The following is a 26,773-nucleotide window of genomic DNA, read 5'->3' on the forward strand; positions in this document are numbered from 1 at the left end:
AAACAGCGCTGGCCACGCCGGCCCCAAGCGGGGAGAACCCACACAGTGACCGCCCACCCCCCACACATCAACCAACCCCCCCCAATCAGGAGCTGACCAAGGCACCCAGGAACGAGTGCAGACCGGTGGTGGGGCACAGCGGGGCATGAGGGGTAGTGTGCTAAGACACAGGGTAGGGGGATGAGGCCTATACTGCCCAACATTCCGCAGGGGTCACTGGGGAAAGTGGGAAGTACCTGTGTGTCGGCACACGACAACCAGCCACAATGTGTGTAAAGTGCATAGAAAACCATTGGGTCCTAGTATGCCAATAAAGTTTATAACCAAAATTACAAGTGCAGAAAAGGAAAAGATACGTTGAACAACACATATCTATAGCACAACTTATATGCTGCAGCACATATATGGCGATATTTTTAGTAATAACAATAAGAATTTAATATAACGAGTAAATACAAACTGAATACACTGTGTATATCAAACAGAATATATAGGGTATGGAATCAATATAAATACTTATAGAGGCAATACATTCATGGCAATTGCAGATAGTGCAATGTTTCACAGTACTAAAGGGGAATTTTGTGGAGGGGACCACAGGTGGAGCCATGGCAATAAAGGGGAAAGAAGGTCAAAAAGCTGCGAAGAATGGAGAACTGGAAAAGGGGGGTGGGGGGCTCAAAGAAGGGGAGACAGGTAAAGGTGGAAATGGGAAAAAGAACCACACACGACGTTGCCTAGAGAGTGGGCAATAAAAAAGAGAAATAAATGGTAGATAAAAATATTTAAACTGATACGTATTAGAGAAAGGGCTTGAAACTCAAATATTCATTGAGTCCTGGGGAAATGGTGGCATTTAATGTATGAATCCATTTTGTTTCAAGTCGTAGTAGTAAGTTGTCAGTACTGCCACCTCTTGCATGTGGGGGAATATGTTCAAGTGCGGAAAATAGAATAACATGGGGATCATAATTATGTTGGGCAGCAATGTGCCTGTTGATGGCCGTGGTGGTGGTGTTCTTATAGAGTGGTTTTATATGATCCCGAATACGAATCTGAAAGGGGCGCTTAGTTTTACCAACATAGAATGAGCCGCATTGGCATTGAGCCAGATATACGACCCCAACAGTGACACAGGTGACATAGTGTCTGATGGTATGTGTTTTTCCATTGGGTAAGTTGACAACTTGAGAGTTGGCAACAAATGCACATATGTCACATTTACCACATTGATAGGTACCAGTGGCAGTAGGCCTGTGTGTAATATCAATGGAATGATGACTGTGAATCAAACGATCACGAAGAGAAGGGGAGCGTCGGTAAGTGATATCAGGGTATGTATTGATATATTTAGCAATAATAGGGTCAGATGTAAGTAGAGGCCAAAATTGTTTAAGGACATCTTTAATTTGAGTGTGCTGATTAGAGAATTGGGTGATGAGTCGTGTGGGTTGTTTAGAGTCCAATGGTTTGTCAGGAAAGACCAAATCTTTCCGATTAAGTTTCTTTGCCTTGTGGAATGCTTTTTTTAGCAAGGAATGGCTATAGCCTCTATCTAAGAGTCTGTTGTAGAGGTCATGTGCCGCCTTGAGGAAATCATCCTCATGGGTACAGTTACGTTTGATCCTAACATATTGGCTATATGGGATGCTTCGAAGGAGAGGCTCAGGGTGGGCACTCTGGGCGTGCAGAATTGTATTGCCCGAAGAGGGTTTGCGGTATAGGGTGGTGTAAACTTGGCCGTTGGGTTGTACACCAATCTGGAGGTCCAGAAAGTGGATCTGCGATTGGCTGCACTCCATAGTAAACTTGAGGTTATATGTATTTTTAGTGAGGCTTTGTACGAATAGAGATAGTTCTTCCATGGTGCCAGCCCAAAACAGCAGTATGTCATCAATATACCTGTACCAGGATATGATCCTGGACAGGTAGGGATTAGGATGAGTCAAATCAAAGAGTTCCCTCTCCCACCCCCCCAGGTACAGGTTGGCGTAGGCGGGGGCACACTTGGTCCCCATAGCCACGCCCTGTACCTGGAGGAAGTGGGAGGAACCAAACATAAAGTAATTGCGTGTAAGTATAAATCTCAATAGTTCGAGGACAAAGTCTCCATATTTGTCATATTGAGGGCCTCTAGCTCGAATGAGTTTGCTAATGACTGAGATGCCTCTGTTGTGAGGAATTATGTTGTACAGACTCTCCACATCTAGGGCTACCAACCATGTGCCACTGGGCAGAGATTGGCCATCTAATATACGAAGGAGATGGATAGTGTCCTTTATATATGAGGGCAGAGCTACAACATGGGGTGCCAAATATTTGTCTACCAGTGCACTAGCAGATTCTGTGAGGCACTGGCGACCAGAGACAATTGGACGACCAGGAGGGTGGTCAAGGGATTTGTGCAGTTTAGGAAGGGAGTAGAAAGTAGGAGTGGTAGGTTCTTTCACATAAAGAAACTTCCATGTGTTGGAGTCTATAATGCCTTTTTGGTAAGCTGCAAATATCAACTGTTGGTATTCGGATATGTAGTGATTAATGAGTGATTTAGAAATTGGTCTATACCACTCACGGTTGTTTAAGATATCAAGGCACATTTGCTCGTAAAAGGACGTATCCATCACCACCACGTTGCCGCCCTTATCGGCTGGCTTGATGGTGAGTTCCGGATGATTTTGTAAAGATTTAATGGCCCTACTATGAGCCGGAGTTAGGTTGGAGGGATACGCAGAGTTGAGGTTTAAGCCTTCGATGGAATTAGTAACCTGTTGTACAAAAGCCCATATGTTGGGATTCGTAGAAAGGTTTGGAAAGTTCATAGATTTGGGTTTAAACGAAGCGGGGGGGGGGGAAGGGAGCACTAAGGGCGGTGGCCCCATGATCGGTAGGGTCAAGAAGGTCATCGCCATCAGTGTAGCCCTCCTCCCAAAGTGACATTAGTTCTTCTAGGGCTTGTATTTCCGCTAAGGTAGGGACCTGTTGAGAGGGATTGGAGTGCGCACTCTGGGCGGGTACAGTGCTAGATTTGGATTTATCGTAAATTACTTTAAAGAGTAGTTTACGTGCAAAGAGATGCACGTCTTTAATAAAGGCAAATTTATCGAAGTCAATTAGGCCTCACATTCTGTCCTTCCAATGACTTCGATAAATTTGCCTTTATTAAAGACGTGCATCTCTTTGCACGTAAACTACTCTTTAAAGTAATTTACGATAAATCCAAATCTAGCACTGTACCCGCCCAGAGTGTGCACTCCAATCCCTCTCAACAGGTCCCTACCTTAGCGGAAATACAAGCCCTAGAAGAACTAATGTCACTTTGGGAGGAGGGCTACACTGATGGCGATGACCTTCTTGACCCTACCGATCATGGGGCCACCGCCCTTAGTGCTCCCTTCCCCCCCCCGCTTCGTTTAAACCCAAATCTATGAACTTTCCAAACCTTTCTACGAATCCCAACATATGGGCTTTTGTACAACAGGTTACTAATTCCATCGAAGGCTTAAACCTCAACTCTGCGTATCCCTCCAACCTAACTCCGGCTCATAGTAGGGCCATTAAATCTTTACAAAATCATCCGGAACTCACCATCAAGCCAGCCGATAAGGGCGGCAACGTGGTGGTGATGGATACGTCCTTTTACGAGCAAATGTGCCTTGATATCTTAAACAACCGTGAGTGGTATAGACCAATTTCTAAATCACTCATTAATCACTACATATCCGAATACCAACAGTTGATATTTGCAGCTTACCAAAAAGGCATTATAGACTCCAACACATGGAAGTTTCTTTATGTGAAAGAACCTACCACTCCTACTTTCTACTCCCTTCCTAAACTGCACAAATCCCTTGACCACCCTCCTGGTCGTCCAATTGTCTCTGGTCGCCAGTGCCTCACAGAATCTGCTAGTGCACTGGTAGACAAATATTTGGCACCCCATGTTGTAGCTCTGCCCTCATATATAAAGGACACTATCCATCTCCTTCGTATATTAGATGGCCAATCTCTGCCCAGTGGCACATGGTTGGTAGCCCTAGATGTGGAGAGTCTGTACAACATAATTCCTCACAACAGAGGCATCTCAGTCATTAGCAAACTCATTCGAGCTAGAGGCCCTCAATATGACAAATATGGAGACTTTGTCCTCGAACTATTGAGATTTATACTTACACGCAATTACTTTATGTTTGGTTCCTCCCACTTCCTCCAGGTACAGGGCGTGGCTATGGGGACCAAGTGTGCCCCCGCCTACGCCAACCTGTACCTGGGGGGGTGGGAGAGGGAACTCTTTGATTTGACTCATCCTAATCCCTACCTGTCCAGGATCATATCCTGGTACAGGTATATTGATGACATACTGCTGTTTTGGGCTGGCACCATGGAAGAACTATCTCTATTCGTACAAAGCCTCACTAAAAATACATATAACCTCAAGTTTACTATGGAGTGCAGCCAATCGCAGATCCACTTTCTGGACCTCCAGATTGGTGTACAACCCAACGGCCAAGTTTACACCACCCTATACCGCAAACCCTCTTCGGGCAATACAATTCTGCACGCCCAGAGTGCCCACCCTGAGCCTCTCCTTCGAAGCATCCCATATAGCCAATATGTTAGGATCAAACGTAACTGTACCCGTGAGGATGATTTCCTCAAGGCGGCACATGACCTCTACAACAGACTCTTAGATAGAGGCTATAGCCATTCCTTGCTAAAAAAAGCATTCCACAAGGCAAAGAAACTTAATCGGAAAGATTTGGTCTTTCCTGACAAACCATTGGACTCTAAACAACCCACACGACTCATCACCCAATTCTCTAATCAGCACACTCAAATTAAAGATGTCCTTAAACAATTTTGGCCTCTACTTACATCTGACCCTATTATTGCTAAATATATCAATACATACCCTGATATCACTTACCGACGCTCCCCTTCTCTTCGTGATCGTTTGATTCACAGTCATCATTCCATTGATATTACACACAGGCCTACTGCCACTGGTACCTATCAATGTGGTAAATGTGACATATGTGCATTTGTTGCCAACTCTCAAGTTGTCAACTTACCCAATGGAAAAACACATACCATCAGACACTATGTCACCTGTGTCACTGTTGGGGTCGTATATCTGGCTCAATGCCAATGCGGCTCATTCTATGTTGGTAAAACTAAGCGCCCCTTTCAGATTCGTATTCGGGATCATATAAAACCACTCTATAAGAACACCACCACCACGGCCATCAACAGGCACATTGCTGCCCAACATAATTATGATCCCCATGTTATTCTATTTTCCGCACTTGAACATATTCCCCCACATGCAAGAGGTGGCAGTACTGACAACTTACTACTACGACTTGAAACAAAATGGATTCATACATTAAATGCCACCATTTCCCCAGGACTCAATGAATATTTGAGTTTCAAGCCCTTTCTCTAATACGTATCAGTTTAAATATTTTTATCTACCATTTATTTCTCTTTTTTATTGCCCACTCTCTAGGCAACGTCGTGTGTGGTTCTTTTTCCCATTTCCACCTTTACCTGTCTCCCCTTCTTTGAGCCCCCCACCCCCCTTTTCCAGTTCTCCATTCTTCGCAGCTTTTTGACCTTCTTTCCCCTTTATTGCCATGGCTCCACCTGTGGTCCCCTCCACAAAATTCCCCTTTAGTACTGTGAAACATTGCACTATCTGCAATTGCCATGAATGTATTGCCTCTATAAGTATTTATATTGATTCCATACCCTATATATTCTGTTTGATATACACAGTGTATTCAGTTTGTATTTACTCGTTATATTAAATTCTTATTGTTATTACTAAAAATATCGCCATATATGTGCTGCAGCATATAAGTTGTGCTATAGATATGTGTTGTTCAACGTATCTTTTCCTTTTCTGCACTTGTAATTTTGGTTATAAACTTTATTGGCATACTAGGACCCAATGGTTTTCTATGCACTTTACACACATTGTGGCTGGTTGTCGTGTGCCGACACACAGGTACTTCCCACTTTCCCCAGTGACCCCTGCGGAATGTTGGGCAGTATAGGCCTCATCCCCCTACCCTGTGTCTTAGCACACTACCCCTCATGCCCCGCTGTGCCCCACCACCGGTCTGCACTCGTTCCTGGGTGCCTTGGTCAGCTCCTGATTGGGGGGGGTTGGTTGATGTGTGGGGGGTGGGCGGTCACTGTGTGGGTTCTCCCCGCTTGGGGCCGGCGTGGCCAGCGCTGTTTCTGCCTGTACGGACGCCAAGGTGCAGACTTTTGTCTGCCCCAGGGTGCCCACGTCTGTTCTCAGACTCTCCGGCCCTCCTTTTCCATCGGCAGATTGGACGAAGCGACACCTGGGCACCTCCTATTCCAGGGTTGTTCGCCTCCCCATTCGCCACACGGGCCGTACACTCTGAGCATGCGCGCGCGGTGCATGATGGAACCTGTAGTTCCGAGGCACCGCGCAGTGCGCAGCCGTGAACACCCCTCGTTTGCGTCCGCACACCTGATCATCATCTGATCAGGTGTGGGGGGCATACAAGTAACCGGCCAGTTCCTCAGTTCCTTGATGGACGAGAGACGTGCCTGTATCTTCTCTGCACACAGTTACAAGGTAATTTTTACCCTTTAAAACACTCTTACTTTATGCCTTTTAAACGAACTATTCATCATGCTCCTATACATCCTTTAGGAGCCACCTTGGACCTGCTTTTCATTCTGCTGGCCAAGATTGATTCTTTCAATTAACAGTGTCTACGCCATGACAGACTAGGTATTACATACCTGTGAACGTGTTGCTATGAGAATCTCTCTCTACAGCTGACATTATTAAGTAAGTACAGGCACTACTACTCCATATGGTCCTAGTTACTAATAGTACCACCCCTAATGGTATCTATTTCTTTAATCAGGCCGGGTCCAATTGGACCATTGATTTGGTCCAATCTTGACGTTTTGCCCCTGCTGTGTGCATACATCTATTACAGGCACCTCGTGACCATATTTTCTTTCTACGGTTTTTAAACATACATGTAAGTCTGCACTTTTTTTCTTTTTTTTTCTCTAGAGATATAGATACATTTACTCATATACATACATATATATACATTTTATGTATTCTCTCGAATATAATGCACGGAAGTGCTATTTTATCTCTGGATTATTATTACAAGTGCATCATGACTTATGGTTATCTTTACATTCCTTTGCCAGGTTTACTGTATGCCCCCTGCAGGCACAATTTACGGCGCGGCCTGGCCGCTCCCCTGCGGGGATCCCCTTGGGTGGCTGTGTTCCCCCTTCCCTTCTCCTCCCTCCCTTCTCGGGCACTGAGGCCCCAGGTATGTTTGCATTACCGTTACTTAGTGTGGAGCCTTTGGTCGCATGACTGTCCAGCCACAGTCTCTATTTTTTATTTTTATTGTTTATACTATGTAGTGTCCGGTTAAAGTATTGCTCTCACCATGTTTTTCATGTTTACCACACAGAATTGTTTTTAAATATCTACCTTATGAGCTCTTGTTCCCTGAAGAAGCCAATGTCTTGGCGAAACATGTAGGAAATCGAGCCCTTCTCCTTCAACGGCCATCTCCACCTGGCCCACCCTACCATTCTTAGGGTCACTTACAGTACATGTATCCATAATCTTCCTTTTAGTGTAACATGATATTGTATGTAATGTGTATTTTGTCTATGTCAGATTATCAATAAATTTTGTATTTTTTGCTTCTTATTCCTTCTCTCTATTACTTTTCTTTGAAAATATTTTTTTGACCTTGGCACCGTTATAATCCCCCGTCCACATACCCAATAACTATTTGATTACTTTGGGGATGAGGTGCTGTATCCTCTGGTACCATCTAGCCACCCTTATACCTCTTCTAAAGATGGTGCATAAGAAAGCCTGCAAACAGTTTACTGAAGACAAGAAGACTTACGGACATAGATTACTGGAACCATGTCCTGTGGTCTGATGAGACCAAGTTAAACGTATTTGGTTCAGATGGTGTCAAGCGTGTGTGGTGGCAACCAGGTGAGGAGTACAAAGACAAGTGTGTCTTGCCTACAGTCAAGTATGGTGGTGGCACTGGAGAGCTACAGTTCATTGAGAAAACCATGAATGCCAACATGTACTGTGACATACTGAAGCAGAGCATGATCCCCTCCCTTCAGAGACTAGGCCGCAGGGTAGTATTCCAACATGATAATGACCCCAAACACACCTCCAAGACGACTGCTGCCTTGCTAAAGAAGCTGAGGGTAAAGGTGATGGACTGCTCAAGCATGTCTCCAGACCTAAACCCTATTGAGCATCTGTGGGGCATTCTCAAACGAAAGGTGGAGGAGTGCAAGGTCCCTACCATCCACCAGATCCGTGATGTCATCATAGAGGAGTGGAAGAGGACTCCAGTGGCAACCTGTGAAGCTCTGGTGAACTCCATGCCCAAGAGAGTTAAGGCAGTGCTGGAAAATAATGGTGACCACACAAAATATTGACACTTTAGGCCCAATTTGGTCATTTTCATTTAGGGTGTACTTACTTTTTTTGCCAGTGGTTTAGACATTAATGGCTGTGTTTTGAGTTATTTTGAGGAAACAGCAAATTTACACTGTTCTACAAGCTGTACACTCACTACTTTACATTGTAGCAAAGTGTCATTTCTTCAGTGTTGTCACATAAAAAGATATAATAAAATATTTACAAAAATGTGAGGGGTGTACTCACTTTTGTGAGATACTGTATATGTAAACCTAACCTTCTATTCTTGCTATTAATTGCATACGTTTTGTTCAATACTTTACAGTACTGTCTGTGAAGGTTCTCATCTATAGCTTGTAGTAGGTAGCCACATTCGACTGGACTTGCTGTGTAATGATGAAGACATTTCATAGCTTACCAAATCAGTTCCTCAGTTCCAGTGCATGCCAGGAACTAAAGAAGTGGTTGGTAGGAAACAAAACATCTTCAATATTACATACCAAATCCAGTTAAATGTGACTAACTACTTTGAGCTATTTCACAGTACTGTTTTGTGCTAGATGGAAAAGTGAGTTCACAGTCTATAGGGGTATGTGCCAATGATACAAAAGGTATTGGAGATCGCAGTCTATCGGGGTATGTGCCAATGATACAAAAGGTATTGGAGATCGCAGTCTATCGGGGTATGTGCCAATGATACAGAAGGTGTTGGAGTTCGCAGTCGATAGTTCCATCAGTGAATGCTTGATGAAAGTCACATTCACTTGTTTATAAATACACCTCATAGTATATAGGCAGCATTGCTCTAGCATCTGTATATAGCAGGCTCTGTTCCAATCCAAGTGTTACATATTGCCTCCTAACTGTTCATGTTAGAACAAGTCTGCAATTGGTAAGATGAGTTTGTCTCTTTTTCTTGATTTCAGACCACATATATGAACATAGCTTAGGGGCAATGAGAACTTCTCCTGCCAGTACTTCTACAAATCAGATTCTAATAATTTCCCTAACATACTGTTTTTATGAACATTCTTTTAAAAAAGTTGGTGCTAATGTTTTAGTGAAAACACACATTAATCGATAAATAAAACAATGTTAGTGCAGCACAATAATGTGAGGGAAAAAGTCCATTTCAAAATATAGGGACTGAGATGTCCAAAATGAAGAATGGAAAGTTCCCTCGTGATGGAAAAGGAAATAAATTCTCTGGTGGTAATCCTCCACCACAGACAAACAGATGCGCTTACCGTATCAGGTGGACCTCTTGTTATAGGAGGTCAGAAACGCATATATCCATTGAGAGATGAAGGCACACTCCAATGCAACTATGGGGGTCCCCAATCCAACACCATGAGACACCGATCCAGCAGTGAGATGCATCGGTATTGGTTCCCAAAGTGGCAATAATAATGTGAAGACACAACGGTCCCAAATGTAAAAAGAAAAAAAACGCTCTAATGGGGAGTACACACTGTCGGACTTTTCGGCTACAAAAGTCCGCCAGCCCGTCCAACAAACTTTCGACGGACTTTTGGCGGACTTGCGGCGGACTTGCCTACATACGATCACACAAAAGTCCGATGGATTCGTACGTGATGACGTACGACCGGACTAAAATAAGGAAATTGATAGCCAGTAGCCAATAGCTGCCCTAGCGTGGGTTTTTGTCCGTCGGACTAGCATACAGACGAGCGGATTTCTGGCTCCGGCGGAGTTACGACATAAATTTGAAGCAAGTTCCAAATCTAAAGTCCGTCAGATTTGTGACTGGAAAAGTCCGCTGAAAGTCCGGGGAAGCCCACACACAATTGGATTGTCCACCGGATTTGGTCCATTGGCATCCATCGGACTTTTGTAGCCGAAAAGTCCGACCGTGTGTACGCCCCATAAGTGTACTCCGTAGGTTTATTTCAAATGGGTAAAGAGCATAAAATATAGGGCTAACAAGCGCACGCAATAAAAATATCAATAAAAAAGTTTCAATGGATAAAAAGGCATGTTCTCATGCAAACTCCTGAGAGATAGCAGCGGGTGACGTGCATAGTATAAGCTCCTCCCCCGGATAAAACCATTCTCTGCTCAGTGATGTTCAGGGAGGGAGGAGGAGAAAGAATTGTGAGGCAGACAGCGCTGGTTCCCATAGCCCAGTGGCCAGCGCCCACATGTCCTCCGGGAACCGGCACTGCAATCGCCTATTATTGTGACAGGCAGGCGGGGAGAGATGCCGGCTGCCTATCACAATTACACTCCTCAGAGCTGACGGCACCCAGGCTCCTCCTCCACACTGACAGTACATCCACAATAGGAGGAGGAGCCTAGGAGGAGGGACATCCATGTGGACAGAGCCACGCTGATCTGGGTTCTGTGAATGTAGGGAGGGGATATATGGGCAGATATACATGGGGGGGTGTACATTAGGGGGTACATTAGCAGGATTACAGGGGGGATACATTAGGGGGATTACACGGGGGGGTACATTAGGGGGATTACACAGGGGGGTACATTAGGGGGATACATTAGCAGGATTACACAGGGGGGGATACATTAGGGGGATTACACAGGGGGGTACATTAGGGGGATTCATTAGCAGGATTACACAGGGGGGATACATTAGGGGGATTACACAGGGGGGGTACATTAGGGGGATTACACAGGGGGTACATTAGGGGGATACATTAGCAGGATTACACAGGGGGGATACATTAGAGGGGGTACATTAGGGGGATACATTAGCAGGATTACATGGGGGGGTACATTAGGGGGATTGCACAGGGGGTACATTAAGGGGATTACACAGGGGGGTACATTAGGAGTAATACACAGGGTGGGTACATTAGGGGGATACATTAACCACTTGCCGACTGCCGCACGCCGATGTACGTCCAAAGTTTGGTGGCGGATATCGTTGTGGCAGCAGCTAGCTGCCATAACCCCGGTATCCCCAATTTTCGTGCGGCAGTCTGCTTTCAGATAAAAGTGGTCTCTGCGGCGGATTCGCCGCGAAGTCACTTTTATTGGTGGCGGGAGAGGGCCCCCCCCACTGTGATCCAGTGCCCTCCGCCGCTTACCGGACTCATCGGTGGTGGCGGAGGTGATCACGTCTGTCTCCTTGCTGTGCCTGGAGACTAGTGAGGCTAAGATGGCACCCACTCGTCTCCATGACACTGCATACGTCTTAAAGGCACATTTTTTTCAATGTCATTTTTTTTAAATGACTTTTTTTTTTTTTTATTGCATTTTAGTGTAAATATGAGATCTGAGGTCTTTTTGACCCCAGATCTCATATTTAAGAGGTCCTGTCATGTTTTTTCTATATTACAAGGGATGTTTACATTCCTTGTAATAGGAATAAAAGTGACACTTTTTTCTTTTAAACAGTGTAAAAATAAATAAAATCATGTAAATAAATAATAAATATATATATATATATATATATATATATTTTTTTTTTTTTTTTAAATCCCCCGTCCCGACAAGCTCGCGGGGAGAAGCGAACGCATACATGAGTAGCGTCCGCATATGAAAACGGTGGTCAAACCACACATGTGAGGTATCGCTGCAATCATTCGAGCGAGAGCAATAATTCTAGCCCTAGACCTCCTCTGTAACACAAAACATGCATCCTGTAGAATTTTTTAAACGTCGCCTATGGAGATTTTTGAGGGTAAAAGTTTGACGCCATTCCACGAGCGGGCGCAATTTTGAAGTGTAACATGTTGGGTATCAATTTACTTGGTGTAATATTATCTTTCACAGTATAAAAAAAAAAAAAATTGGGCTAACTTTACTGTTGTCTTATTTTTTTATTCAAAAAAGTGAATTTTTTCCAAAAAAAAGCATGCTTGTAAGACCGCTGCGCAAATACGGTGTGAAAAAAAGTATTGTAATGATCGCCATTTTATTCTCTAGGGTGTTAGAAAAAAACAACATATAATGTTTGGGGATTTTAAGTAATTTTCTAGTAAAAAAACCTGTTTTAAACATGTAAACACCTAAATTCCAAAACGAGGCTGGTCCTTAAGTGGTTAATGGAATTACACAGTGGGTGGTTACATTAGGGGGGTACATTAGCAGGATTACACAGGGGGGTACATTAGGGGGATTACACGGGGGGGGTAAATTAGGGGGATTACACGGGGGGTACATTAGGGGGGGTTACACAGGGGGGTACAGTAGGGGGATTACACGGGGGGTACATTAGGCTTTAGGGGGATTACACGGGGGGGTACATTAGGGGGATTACACAGGGGGTGTACATTAGCGGAATTACACAGGGGGGTACATTGGGGGGGTACATTAGCAGGATTATAAAGGGGGGGTACATTGGGGGGATACATTAGCGGAATTACTTAGGGGGATTACACAGGGGGTGGTTACGCTGGGGGGGATTACCCGGGGGGTATCTCCGGGGGGGGTACATTTGGGGGGATCACATTAGCGGGCTTACATGGGGGATTGGAGGTTACATTAGGGGGATTACACTGGGAGGGGGTTACACTGTTACACTGGGAGAATTACACTGGGGGGGATTTAGACTTGGGGATTACACTGGGCTGCTCAGTCTAAAAAGCCTGGGTCTATTTTTTGTCCCAGTCCAGGCCTGGGTGGCACCATTAAGAAGGAAGCGATATCCGACCGTGATGGTGTCACCCCCATCCGTGACAGTGCATGGATTGTCACACTGGCATAAACCACAACATTTACAGGGGCCAGCTTAGGGTGCCCACCGTGATGGCTGCTGTCCTGAAACTAGCCTGCTCAGCACACTGTAGAGCACTGTGTTGGGCTAGGCAGAAGAGAGCCTGATGCACTAACCTGCCCAATGTCTACTGCTCTGTCCTACTCCTGCTGTCACAGCACAGCAGCAGGACAGAGCACTGTGGCAGGCTAGGGGGGAGAGCTGTGCTGATGCGCTAGCCTGCTCAGTGCCCCGGATTGCTCAGTGACTGGGGGGGGTGACACCATATTTTACGGCACCAGGTGACACCAACCCTAGTGACGCCACTGACCACAGAAAGTACAGTGAGTAAAGATACACGTGCAGGGAGTGGTTAGATGTATCATCACTATTAGTATATCTGTTGTTATATTTAGTGAGGTGAAACTAATTTATGAGTACAGGAATATCTAGAAACCAAGTGATACATATGTTAACTTGACAATGGTTTTGTTGATATTCCTGTACGTGCATACCTTTTATTAACCACTTGCTGTCCAGGCTTTTTCTGGCACTTTTTGTTTACAAGTTTAAATCAGAATTTTTTGATAGAAAATTACTTATAATCCCCAAACATTATACATTTTTTTAGCAGAGCCCCCAGGGAATAAAATGACGATTGTAGAAATTTTTATGTCAACCAGTATTTGAGCAGCAGTTTTGCAAACACAATTTTTTGGGAAAAAATACACTTTAATGAATAAAAAAAAAGTTACCCTAATTTTTTGTATAATATACCTTTACAGGTTACCTGTTTAGAGTTACAGAGGAGGTCTAGCACTAGAATTATTGGTCTCGCTCTAACGTTCGCAGCAATACCTCACATATGTGGTTCAAGTACCAATTACATATGTGCGCGCGACTTAAGTATGCGTTCGCTTCACGCATGGAGGGATGGAGGTGCTTTACATTTTTTATTTATTTATTTTTTCGTTTTATTTAAATTTTTACACTGTCCGTTGAATGTAAACATCCCTTGTAATAGAAATTAGGATGACTGGTCTTCTTTATGAAGAGATCTGGGAACACAAAGACCCCAAATCTCCTCCTTACCTCTAAAAGCAAAAGATCAAAAAAAATTTTTTTTGATCTTTCGCTTTAATTTTTTTTTAATTTTCATATTTTTTCTTCCAGCCTGGACTGGAAGTGATGTCATGACGTCGCTCTGGTCCTCCAAGGCCATAGAGTCAATCAAAGAGCGTTAACACTTTGATCGCCTATGGGAGCAGATGGCCGCACAGTCGAATAATTTAAAATATTGTGCCCTATAACTACTGTACTTTACATACTTATAATTATCTACAGTTTATTTTTATCACAATCTAGTTTTCTTGTTCAATGTTTTTATTGCAGTTTACATAAGAAGAACAGATAGAAAAGCATGTAAACTCATAAATGGGAGACATTCATAACCATTAATTGCGAATTTAAGTATAAAAAACAGTTAAAAAGCATCAAAAATAATAAGATCTAGTAGCAATTCATATAACAAGTAGTAATGGGACTGTAGTAAAAGATTCTTAGTAGTCATTAAATCTAATAAGTCATGCCTCCAGACCACAAATCCACCCCAAATGGGCACAAACTGTGGATGAGTGGGGGCACATTATAAACTGAAAAGAGTGTATTCATTAAAGTATCTAGGTAAATTGAAAGAGGGTGAAGATTCTCATTTTATAGATCTTAGATGCTCATACGTTTTCGAATAAAGAAATGAAAGGTAAAGATCAGAATAACAGAAAATATACAATATGGAATTTTCTCTGATCTTATAACTATGAGTATGAAAGAAGAAGAGATATTCCATAAATATAGGTTATTTGAAAGGAAGTAAGGGAAGTAGTTGGAGAGGAAAGGGCTAGATAAGGAAGAGATGCCGGACAATATAATTCAATGATGACTGAAATAGTGATGCCAATCTAAAATACCCGCCACTAATAGAACAGTATGAAATAGGAAAGTAGGGGTAAAATCATAGAGAGAAAGAGGGAGAAGGGAGTGGGGAAAATCTCCCCTGATGGTAGCGCGGCCCACGTCCAGGAAATGCTATGATCAATAATTAAATAGACAGAAGAGTTATTGAGGCAACAACAAAGAACAGTCGAAATCTGAAGGCAGGAAGTGTTTTACCAAGGGTTTCCAGATCTTGTGGAATGTCACTATGTTATCATCCTCAATAGCTGACATTTTGGCATAAATAAGGGTCTTATGCATCCTAGCTTCAACCACGATCAAAGTGGCGTTCACAATCTATTTTTATAATTATAAACTGTTATAAATGTTATACCAACTATCTTATAAATCCACAGATGAATAATATACTGTCTTGCCATTTACTATCTTAGCATGTTTTAGTTTTTGTTTAGTTTATTGTGCACAGCATTTATTATTATTATTATTATAATTATACGCAATGTATATAGTGCCAACAGTTTACGCAGCGCTTTACAATGTATAGGAGGCACAACACAATTTCAGTACAGTTCAATACAAAAGGTAAAGGAGGGCCCTGCTCATAGAGCTTACATTCTAAAGGGAGGGGGTGGTACAAAAGGTAATAGCTGCAGAGAATGATTTGATAGGGGTGGAACTTGTTTAGAACTTGCACTAAAATTTGAACTGGATGTCAGATGTTCAAACTGATGTACAGCATGCCTAGTATACAACAGCCAACACCAAGAAACAAAAATGGGACTTTTACACCCCATTCACAGTTGTGCGACTTGTCATGTGACTTTGGACATCAAAGTCGCATGGCAAGTCCCCCCCCCAGTGACTTCAAAGTAGTTAATGCTCTACTTTGGTCCAACTTTCATGCAACTTGAGGGTCATAGACTGCAATGTTAACCCTCAAAAGTTGCATGAAAGGCATACCTGAATGTTTTACATGCAACAGTGGGTCCGACTTTGCAGAGGGACCAGTCACATGCAAGTCGTGCCCATCCAAAGTTGCACTCCAAAGTCACGCGACTTTGGATTCGTACAAGTGTGATTGGAGTCTTAAAGTACAAGTAATGCAATGTGAACTAATTGCTGTTAAAAAAATATTTATCAGTGTCCATTGAAAGATTATTTTGTTTGGTAATAAAAATATTTGTACAGTATTCATCCACACCTCTATCACCCATCAAATATGTTATTTTGTTGTCTATGCAAAACAATGCATCAAAATAAGTACATCAATATCAATGATATGATGGGAAGCCTGCATGCATTCTTGACATGTTGTGTAAACAATTTCACTTCTTCAGGAATGAGAGAGGTGAATATATATATATATATATATATATATATATATATATATATATATATATATATATATAAAATAGTGCCCCAAATCCGACATGCATTTTTTTTTAAAACAGGGGGGTAAAAACATCGCCATCACTTGTGTTTAATCTATGTTGTATACATGCCTTTTGGATTAGGGACCCATGAGAAAAATCAGGACAGGGAATCATCCATACTAGGCGAGTCTCATGGATTCCAATATGTTTGTTTAGATGGGGATTGTAAAAAAAATTAGCCTGGCCAACAGGGGAGGCACTACACATTATTACAGCTATTATTTTTATTATACAGGATTTCTATAGTGCCAACAGTTTGTACAGCACTTTACAACGTCAGGGCAAACAGTACAGTTACAATACAATTCAATACAGGAGGAATCAGAGGGCCCTGTTAATCCCCATACTGTAGTCTAGACAATAATGATTTCACATATGTGCTGCTAATGGCACTTAATTGATTTCTAGGTAGTTCTTCTCCTCTCTCTGGCCCCATTTGTCATCGTACAGGGTTTGTTATATATAGGGGGAGATTTACTAACACTGGTGCACTCAGAATCAGGTGCAGCTGTGCATAGTAACCAATCAGCATCTAACTTCAGCTTGTTCAGTTAGGCTTCATTCACACTTGTGCGACTTGTCTTGCGACTTTGGATATCAAAGTTGTGTGACAAGTCGCAGTCCATTCTTTTCAATTGCACTCGTTCAAATCGGTGCACCTTAGCCCGGGTTCACACCTATGCGAATTAGATGCGGATTACAACGCATCCAATTCGCAGGACATTTTAAACTAGGTTCATTTGAATGAGGCTGGTTCACATATGTGCGATGCATTCGCACTGCGCATTGCACAAAAAACATGTGCGTTTTCTGGTCATTGCGGTGCGAATTACAAGCCCATTATCTTCTATGGGCACGCATCTGATTCGCAGCTGTGTTGCGGTGTGAACAGAAATGATCTCCCCTCCTCCTACACCTCCCCCTCTTCCAGTTCCTCCCCTGTCCTTTTTGGTGTGGTGACCGAAGCAAGCATGGCAAAAAGGGGTAGAAAAGTTTCATCAAAGGCGAAGGAATCGGTGGATTGTGAGGAGCTGATTAGACTTGTGAGGGATAAACCGATGATTTATGACACCCGGCATCCTAAATATAAGGACAACGTTGTTAAAAAACATGCATGGCTGGAAATTGCCAGAATCATCTTGCCAGAGTGGTGCATGTGCTCATCCCAAGTTCAGGCTGACAAATGTAAGTTTTTTATTCCTTTTCACTTCCTGTAGATGCTGTCCTATTGTTTAGTTATGTTGTCCATTTTTATTCTAATATTATAAAAAACAACAGCGTGTGTTTGCCCACAAATCCATACCAGGCCACATGCCCTCAACACTGTGCACATAACGGCGTCAGACAGTGACGGAGGGGTCCCTAAATTAATTAATAAGCTAAGATTGGCTTAGGCTAGCAAAAGAATATACAATGCAAATGTGAACAACATTATTTTTATTTAAATAAACAAAAAGTATGAAAAAAAGCATTATTTGTTACAGCACACTTTTCACTTTGTCAAGGCCCTGATAATATAATGCAAACCAATACACACTTTTTCAGATTAGATAGAATTCATCTGCCAAGGCACCTCCCCAGCTGGCGAAATAAAGAAGTTTTGGAATTCACCACGAATATGTGTACCACTAGTGGTGCCCCTAGTAACATTCCACTGTGCCGCCTCCATGTTATGGCTCAGGGAATCCTCAAATAGATATCCGTCACGTTCACGCACATAGTTGTGCAGTGCACAGGCTGCTTTAACAGCACTGATAGCATGGTCAATACTGAGATTTATTGATGTATGCATGAATATCCACTTATTGCATAGTATTCCAAATGCACATTCAACTACTCGTCGTGCCCTAGTGAGACTATAATTGAACACTCTTTTTTCTGTTGTCAAAGAGCGACTAGAAAAAGGCCTGAGCATGTGCTCTGCAAGTGCAAACGCTTCATCTCCTACAAATACATGTGGGAGGGAAGGATCTGTTGTTCCGGGCAGGGGAAAATGATTGGGCAAGTCTAGTGTATTCTCACGCAGCATGCGGCCAAATGAGGAATGTGAAAATACACTAGAATCCGAGCTGCTGCCATAAGAACCCACATCAATATAAAGAAATTTATCATTTGCGTCTGCCACTGCCATTAATACCAACGAAAAATATTTCTTATAATTAAAATATTGGCTACCACTAGCTGGAGGCTTGAGGATGCGGATGTGCTTCCCATTAATGGCTCCCAGACAGTTGGGGAAGTTGCAACGCTGCCAGAATAGCTCCGCTACATGCAACCATTCGTGTTTATTTGGTTTCTTCATAACCAAATCATTCAGTTCTTCCCATATGACTAGGCAGGTTTGATTACAATGCCACTAATAGTTGATTTCCCAACCTTAAATTCAAAGTGCAAACTTCCAAACAAATTTCCTGTTGCTAGGTACCTAAAAGCAGACATAAATAAAATTAATTTTATTTATTTGTTTTTCAGTGCATTACTTACAGACAAGGTGGCGCAGCATGCGTGATGCTTACCGCAAATATATACGCCATCTCAAAGAAGCAAGGAGTGGCTCGGGGGCAGCGCCTAGGGTACCCTATATGTTTGCCAAGGACTTAGATTTTCTGCAACCCATTGTGGAGATGAGGGAGTAAGTTTTCATCTATATCATCTATGTATCTGCAACCCTCTTAACTTTGATTATGCCTAGTTAAGTTACACTCTTTTTTTCTTAACAGGACAGAAGCTAGTTGGGAGGAACAAGATGTGATGGATGACCAACTGGAGGCACAACCGGAGGCCCAAGCCCAGATTAGTTTGGAAGAAGGCACAGAGGATTTGTCACAAATCCAAAGCTCCTCGAATCTGTGGGAAACCAACCCAGATGAGCAATCTGCAGTGGCAGAGGCTATCCCTGGGCCCTCCTCTGCTCCTGCACACATTGTTCTGCCAGCCAAAGTGCCACGGAGGCGACCACCTCTATCGCAACCTGACATAAGTGAGCGCCTACTTGAAATGTTGAAAAACATGTCTGAAAAGGTGGATGCTTTTTTATGTCCGGATACTATACTGGCGCTCAGTTTTGTCCCTCTAATAAAGAAAGTCAAACCTGAGCGCTACTTTGAAATGCGAAGCACTATCGAACAAGTGCTGCACTCCTTCTCAGAGCCACGTGAGGAAGCTTCATTTCAAGTGCCATATGTGCCACCACCAAGACCTCCCCTGAACTACCCCAGATACGTCCACTACCCAGAACAACACCAACCTTACCCCTATAATCCCCCATCCTATCCTTCTAGCTTTGAAAAGGCAACCTCCATATATGAAGTTAGACACAGTAACATTCCCTATCCCATCCCATCCTTAAATTCCTTCAATCAGCCCCCCACCCCAAATTCTGGTATGTATGTGACAAGTCAACATGGCGAGGCTAGGCCAAATCCCAGCACTGCCCGTGATGACCAGGCTTCCGCCAGTCACTACTCCACTGAGGCCCCTTTTAAAAAAACATATCACAATCTGTGATTTCTGAGGTCTGTCCAAGGTTGTGGACCAAGAGGACACATGTTTTGAAAAATATGTTCAAGAGGCCTACTTGAGAGACATGTATATTTTTTGTTTTTGTTGAATGTTAATTTATGTTGGCTACATGTGCCAATTTTATAATTTTTTTAAGTATACTTGAATAAATAATTATTACACCAACTTTTGTTGGGTTATATATTTAGAATGACACATGTTTGAAAAGTTAAAAATTAAAAATATTGCATTCTCCTACATTCACATGACAAGGACATCAGTGGTGAAAAGTACCTTAATGTGATCAGTAATCTTTCAGCAGGCTGGATACTTGGTCTGTAGCACGTGTTCTGACGCTCCAAGCGAGGGGAGATTAATCCAAGTAATTTGTCATAACTAATTCAAAAATTAGTCTTTTATTAGATTAGCGTATGAAACCAATTTTTCCATACACTTTTCTAAATAATAAGGTAAGTGTTTAAGAACATTCTTATTTGTAAGAAGGCCTGCATCCTTTAGCAAAATAAAAATGTATGTTAAAGAAGTGGCATAACAAATAAGATATAACGTCATTTGCAGTTGTGTCATCATTTGGACAAATGTTTAGCCACTGGCAACTGAATTTAACAATAACAATTGTCTGGTCACAAACTGGACAACAAAATGTTGTGGGATCCCCCCACACAAAGCACCTTGTCCTCATCAACTTGGGGGCAAGATGTTTTCTGGGGGGTGGGGGGGGGGGCACAAAACACACTACACATGTTAAGGGCATATGGCCTGGTTTGGTCCAGGAAGGGGGTGCTCACTCCCCCCCTTTTCATGGCCTTTTAGGCTGCATGCTCTGATAATATTCTGGTATGGATTTTGGGGGGGGGGGGGCGGGAACATCACGCTTTTTAAAATTATAACACTGACATAAAGTCACACACATAGGTTAGACTTGATGGACCAGTGTCTTTTTCAAACCTCCCCTACTATGGAAATATGTTTTTAAAATTATTGTTTGGCAAAGAAATTACTCACCTAGTTATTGACATGCGCATGTAATTAAAACATTTTTCTTCATGCCCACGGAGGTCTTCATACAGAATCATGAACTGGCCTCTCTCATCCCTATTTGCTAGTATGGGATGAACCCAGTATCTTCTTCTCCTCCTCCTTCTCCTCTTCTCTACTTCCAGCAAGATTGCTGCTGTTACAGCAACAACTGTTGGCATTATCACAGGCAGAGCAGCACACATTTTGCTAACAAAAATAACCCACACAATACACAATACAGACTCCTGGACAACCAGGAAGTGTCCAGAAAAATCAAGCTTTTTATAAGCAGCCTCAGAAATAGATAACAAGTGATTGGCCTGCTCTAAATTTGCATCTATAATTAGACACTCACGGGTTACTCCCGAATTCACAGCTGATCCGCAGCTAAAACGCTGACGAACCGCTGAACAACTGATTTTTCTCTGCGCAGTGAAACCGCAGCTTCAGTTCGCACCGCACATGTGTGAAACCGGGCTCAAAGTTGCAGCGACTTTGAAAATGTGCCTGTACTACTTTGAAGTGACTTTTGAAGCGACTTTGATCCAGAGTGTGTAAAGTCGGATTGAAGTCCCATAAAAGTCACGCTGGAAATCATGCGACTTTAGAGTCACGCTAATGTGAATGGAGCCTTTAGCTTTGACAATAAAACCTGGAAGCTGATTGGTTACTATGCACAGCTGCACCAGATTATGTGTGCACCAGTTTTAGTAAATCTCCCCCATAGTCTAACATAACATTTTTTATGTTGGCTCACATGTATATGTATCATTTCCATTGATTCAGCCATGAAATGGCTGTGCCCCCAAAATGTGTTGCCTACACAAATTATATTTTATCTGATTTCTTTAAATGGAAATAGATAGACGTAATGCTTAGACTCTTATACAGTGTTGTCTTCAGTCTTTTCTTTGATTCTAAATTAAAGTGTTCCTGAAGAGCCTTCACCATAGGCAAGCTACCTGCCAGAGTTACTAATGTACCCCAATACACCCATTTACACAAACCTGTGAGAGTAGACCTTATTTGGGGATCCAAGGACACCACCTCAGCATTTGTCTTTAGGGCTTCAACCACCCTAGTCAAGCTTCAAAATCCTTAACATAGGGTTCTGAGGGATCTCTGATCTGGCAGCTTTGGATACAGCAGTGGTTACAGAGCCTATAAAGCAGGGGTCCTCAAACTTTTTAAACAGGGGGCCAGTTCACGGGCCCTCAGACTGTTGGGGGGCCGCACTATAGTTTAAAAAAAATATGAACTAATTCCTATGCACACATCTTATTTGTAGTGCAAAAAAAAAAAAAAAACAGGAAAAAACAGTACAATATTTAAAATAAAGAACAATTGTAATCAATATGAACTTATCAGTATTTCACAGACTCCCCTCATTACAGAACCACTCCCAATAACAGACCCCCCCTCCCCATCACAGACTCACCCCATAACAAAGCCCCCCCATGACAGATCCCCCCATCACAAAGCCCCCCAACACAAACTCCTCTCCATCACAAAGCCCCACATCACAGATACCCCCATAACAGAAGCCCCATCACAGACTTTCCCCATAACAGAATCCGCCATCACAGATCCCCCCATATCACAGATCCCCCATCACAGATCCCCCCATCATAGACTCCCCCCATATCACAGATCCCCCCATATCACAGATCCCCCATCACAGACTCCCCCATATCACAGATCCCCCCATATTACAGATCCCCCCATATCACAGATCCCCCCATATCACAGATCCCCCCCATATCAGACTCCCCCATCACAGATCCCCCCATATCACAGACTCCCCCATATCACAGATCCCCCATATCACAGATCCCCCCATATCACAGAGTCCCCCATCAAAGATCCCCCCATATCACAGATCCCCCCATATCAGACTCCCCATCACAGATCCCCCCATATCACAGATCCGCCCATATCACAGATCCCCCCATATCAGACTCCCCCATCACAGATCCCAATAACAGTTCCCCCCATATCACAGATCCCCCCATCACAGATCCCCCCAATCACAGATCCCCCATATCACAGATCCCCCCATATCACAGATCCCCCCCCATATCACAGATCCCCCCATATCAGATCCCCCCATATCACAGATCCCCCCATATCACAGAGCCCCCCATATCACAGATCCCCCCCATATCAGACTCCCCCATCACAGATCCCCCATAACAGAGCCCCCCATATCACAGATCCCCCCCCATATCAGACTCCCTCATCACAGATCCCTCATCACAGATCCCCCATCACAGATCCCCCCATATCAGACTCCCCCATCACAGATCCCCCCCATATCAGATACCCCCATATCACAGATCCCCCCCATCACAGATCCCCCATAAAAGACTCCGCCATCACAGAGCCCCCCATATCACAGTCCCCCCCCATATCAGACTGCCTCCTATCACAGATGCCCCCCCATCACAGACTCCCCACATCGATATTACACTGCCGCCCCTTCTATAATATCACAGCACTCCCACTCCCCTCTGTTATCTGTATCACACAAGACACGAAGCATGGTAGGTCCGGACAAAGGGCGGGATCAGACTGCCTCCTATCACAGATCCCCCCCATCACAGACTCCCCTCATCGATATTACAATGCCGCCCCTTCTATAATATCACAGCACTCCCACTCCCCTCTGTTACCTGTATCACACAAGACACGAAGCATGGTAGGTCCGGACAAAGGGCGGGACTTTGCAAGTGAAAGGCAGGTGATTGATTCCTGGGACCGCCCCGATGCCTAGTAACCAATCACCTGCTTCTTAACACAAAAGGTCCTTTGTCCAGACCTGTCATGTTTCCCGTCCTGTGTGATAAAAGTAGCAGAGGGCAGGGGGAGTGCTGCGATGTTAAAGGGGCAGTCTGCGGGCCGGATAAAAAACGCTGGAGGGCCAGATTCGGCCCGCGGGCCATAGTTTGAGGACCCCTGCTATAAAGTAATGCTCAAAAATCCAACAAGCATCTTCTATGACGGACATTCAATATCCAAGTTAGCCTCAAAATTTATTGTCAGCTCACTAATGAACCAGTTACTTGTAAAGTAGGTCTAAAACCTTTCACACATACATTGGTACACATAGGCATATACTGCCTTTATATGGGCAATTAGGAACAAAACTATGAAGGCTAAAACATTCACTTTCCTGCCCACAAATTAGGCCCTGCAGAAAAGTACTAATACTAGAAGAAAAGAATGCGTAGAACAGTCAAGCAATAATACGTTTTTTCATTCATTAGTGGTACATTGAACAGCTAATGCCCCGTACACACGGTCGGATTTTCCGATGGAAAATGTCTGATCGGAGCGTGTTGTCGGAAATTCCGACCGTGTGTGGGCTCCATTGGACATTTTCCATCGGATTTTCCGACACACAAAGTTGGACAGCAGGAGATAAAATTTTCCGACAACAAAATCCGTTGTTGGAAATTCCGATCGTGTGTACACAAATCCGACGGACAAAGTGCCACGCATGCTCAGAATAAATAAAGAGATGAAAGCTATTGGCCACTGCCCCGTTTAAAGTCCCGACGTACGTGTTTTACGTCACCGCGTTTAGAACGATCAGATTTTCCGACAACTTTGTGCGACCGTGTGTAGACAAAACAAGTTTGAGCCAACATCCGTCGGAAAAAATCCTAGGATTTTGTTGTCGGAATGTCCGAACAAAGTCCGACCGTGTGTACGCCCTATAAGAGTTTAGGACATGGAACTGTTAACTGCTTCCTAATGTACTAATTGTTCTGGGCAGATTTCAATTACTTTAGGCTGAGCGAAGCATGTAGTGTCTTGACAATAATGTATACTAAGGTAATTGTTAAGGCCCTATACAATCACAAGTTATTAGCATAGAAAAAATTATTTGAGGTCTGATTTAAATTTTGCTGGCAAGCTTATCAAAAGCATGTGCAAAGTCCTATCGTATAACCATATACTCCATATATATATACTGTAATATGACATTTTTTTTATTTGTACCTCTTATAATCTGCAAGTTTACCAAAGAATGCCTGGATAGTTTAAATTTTGTTTTTCCTTTTGCTTGCAGGAACATATCCCTAGTACAACGGAAGCATGTACAATGCTTATTTTTTGCATAAAACTTGTAGTTAACCCAATAGTGCCCATAGAAATTAGTTGAAGGTCATATGATCTGACCAGTGAACAATCCTCTTTCAGAATGATTGATTGCTTTGATTGTAAAGTAAACATGCATGCTTGTATTGGCTGAGTATGCATGGTTATACCCTAAGCACATGCCCTTCATTTGCCCTTCAGGACTGGTATGGATTTTAAGGGGAACCCCGTGCCAAAATAAAAAAAAAAATCCATACCAGACCCTTATCCGAGCGCGCAACCTGGCAGGCCGCAGGAAAAGGGTGGGGACGAGTGAGCGCCCTCTTACTGAACTGTGCCAGGCCACATGCCCTCAACATCCCCCCCAAAGCACCTTGTCCACATGTTGATGGGGACAAGGACCTCATCCCCACAACCCTTGCCCGGTGGTTGTGGGGGTCTGTGGGCGGGGGGCTTATCGGAATCTGGAAGCCCCCTTTAACAAGTGGGCCCCCCAAATCTAAGCCCCCCTATGTGAATGGGTATGGTGTACATTGTACCCCTACTCATTCACCAAAAATGTGTCAAAGTAAATGTGTCAAGAGACAGTTTTGGACAATTCCTTTATTTAAAAAAAAAAGTGTCCCATGATGTCCATCCATCCTCAATCACGGCGCCGACAGTCCTGAAGAAAAAAACACAAAAAAACTCCGCCTCCATGGGAGGCATCTCCGCAACTACCGTCTTTTTGCTTTGACAGTTGTTATATAGCCAAGGGCGGGGTCACCCGCTGACGTAACCGAGTGACCTTGCCCTCTTCTGATGTCATGTGATGTCATGTGACCTCATAGGGGGCAGGGTCACCCATTTACATCACCAGGTGGCCCCGCCCTTGAACATATAACAGCTGTCAAAGCAAAAAGGCGGCAGTCGCGCGGATGCCTCCCATGGAGGTGGGTTTTTTTTTTTTTCGGGACCGTCTGCGCCATGATTGAAGATGGATAGACATCGCGGGGCACTTTTTTTTTTTCTTTTTTTTAATAAAGGAATTGTCCAAAACTGTCTCCTGTCATTTTTACTTTTTTGACACTTTTTTGGGTGAATGGGTAGTACAATGTACCCCTACCCATTTGCATGGGGAGGGGCCCGGATCTGGGGGGCCCACTTGTTAAAGGGGGCTTCCAGATTCCGATAAGCCCCCCGCCCGCAGACCCTCACAACCACCGGGCAAGGGTTGTGGGGATAAGGCCCTTGTCCCCATGAAAATGGGGACAAGGTGCTTCAGGGGGAACCCCAAAGCACCCTCCCCATGTTGAGGGCATGTGGCCTGGTACGTACGGTTCAGGAGGAGGGGGCGCTCTCTTGTCCCCCCCCTTTCTTGTGGCCTGCCAGATTGCATGCTCAGATAAGGGTCTGGTATAGATTTTGGGGAGGACCCCCCTGCCATTTTTTTTTTAATTTTGGCGCAGGGTTCCCCTTAACCACTACAATACACTATATTATATATACTGCACTGCCTGAATATAGATTTTACACTGAATATCTAATCTACACTAAATGCAGAGTCTATATATATGTATACTAGGCTGTATATATATATATATA

The 26,773-nt window shown here is 43.5% G+C and overlaps 1 protein-coding gene across 1 annotated transcript; it reads left to right on the plus strand.

The window, feature by feature from the left end:
* Positions 1–1,277: 1,277 nt before the first annotated feature.
* LOC141126925 (uncharacterized) lies at positions 1,278–20,050 on the plus strand. The gene is made up of 4 exons (XM_073612991.1): positions 1,278–1,319; positions 3,479–3,671; positions 19,016–19,175; positions 19,264–20,050. Exons 1-4 carry the CDS (start codon positions 1,278–1,280, stop codon positions 20,048–20,050), a joined length of 1,182 nt encoding a protein of 393 aa, XP_073469092.1.
* The last annotated feature ends 6,723 nt before the right edge of the window (positions 20,051–26,773 follow it).

This window comes from Aquarana catesbeiana, linkage group LG02 (assembly GCF_042186555.1).
Source record: "Aquarana catesbeiana isolate 2022-GZ linkage group LG02, ASM4218655v1, whole genome shotgun sequence".
Taxonomy (NCBI): domain Eukaryota; kingdom Metazoa; phylum Chordata; class Amphibia; order Anura; family Ranidae; genus Aquarana; species Aquarana catesbeiana.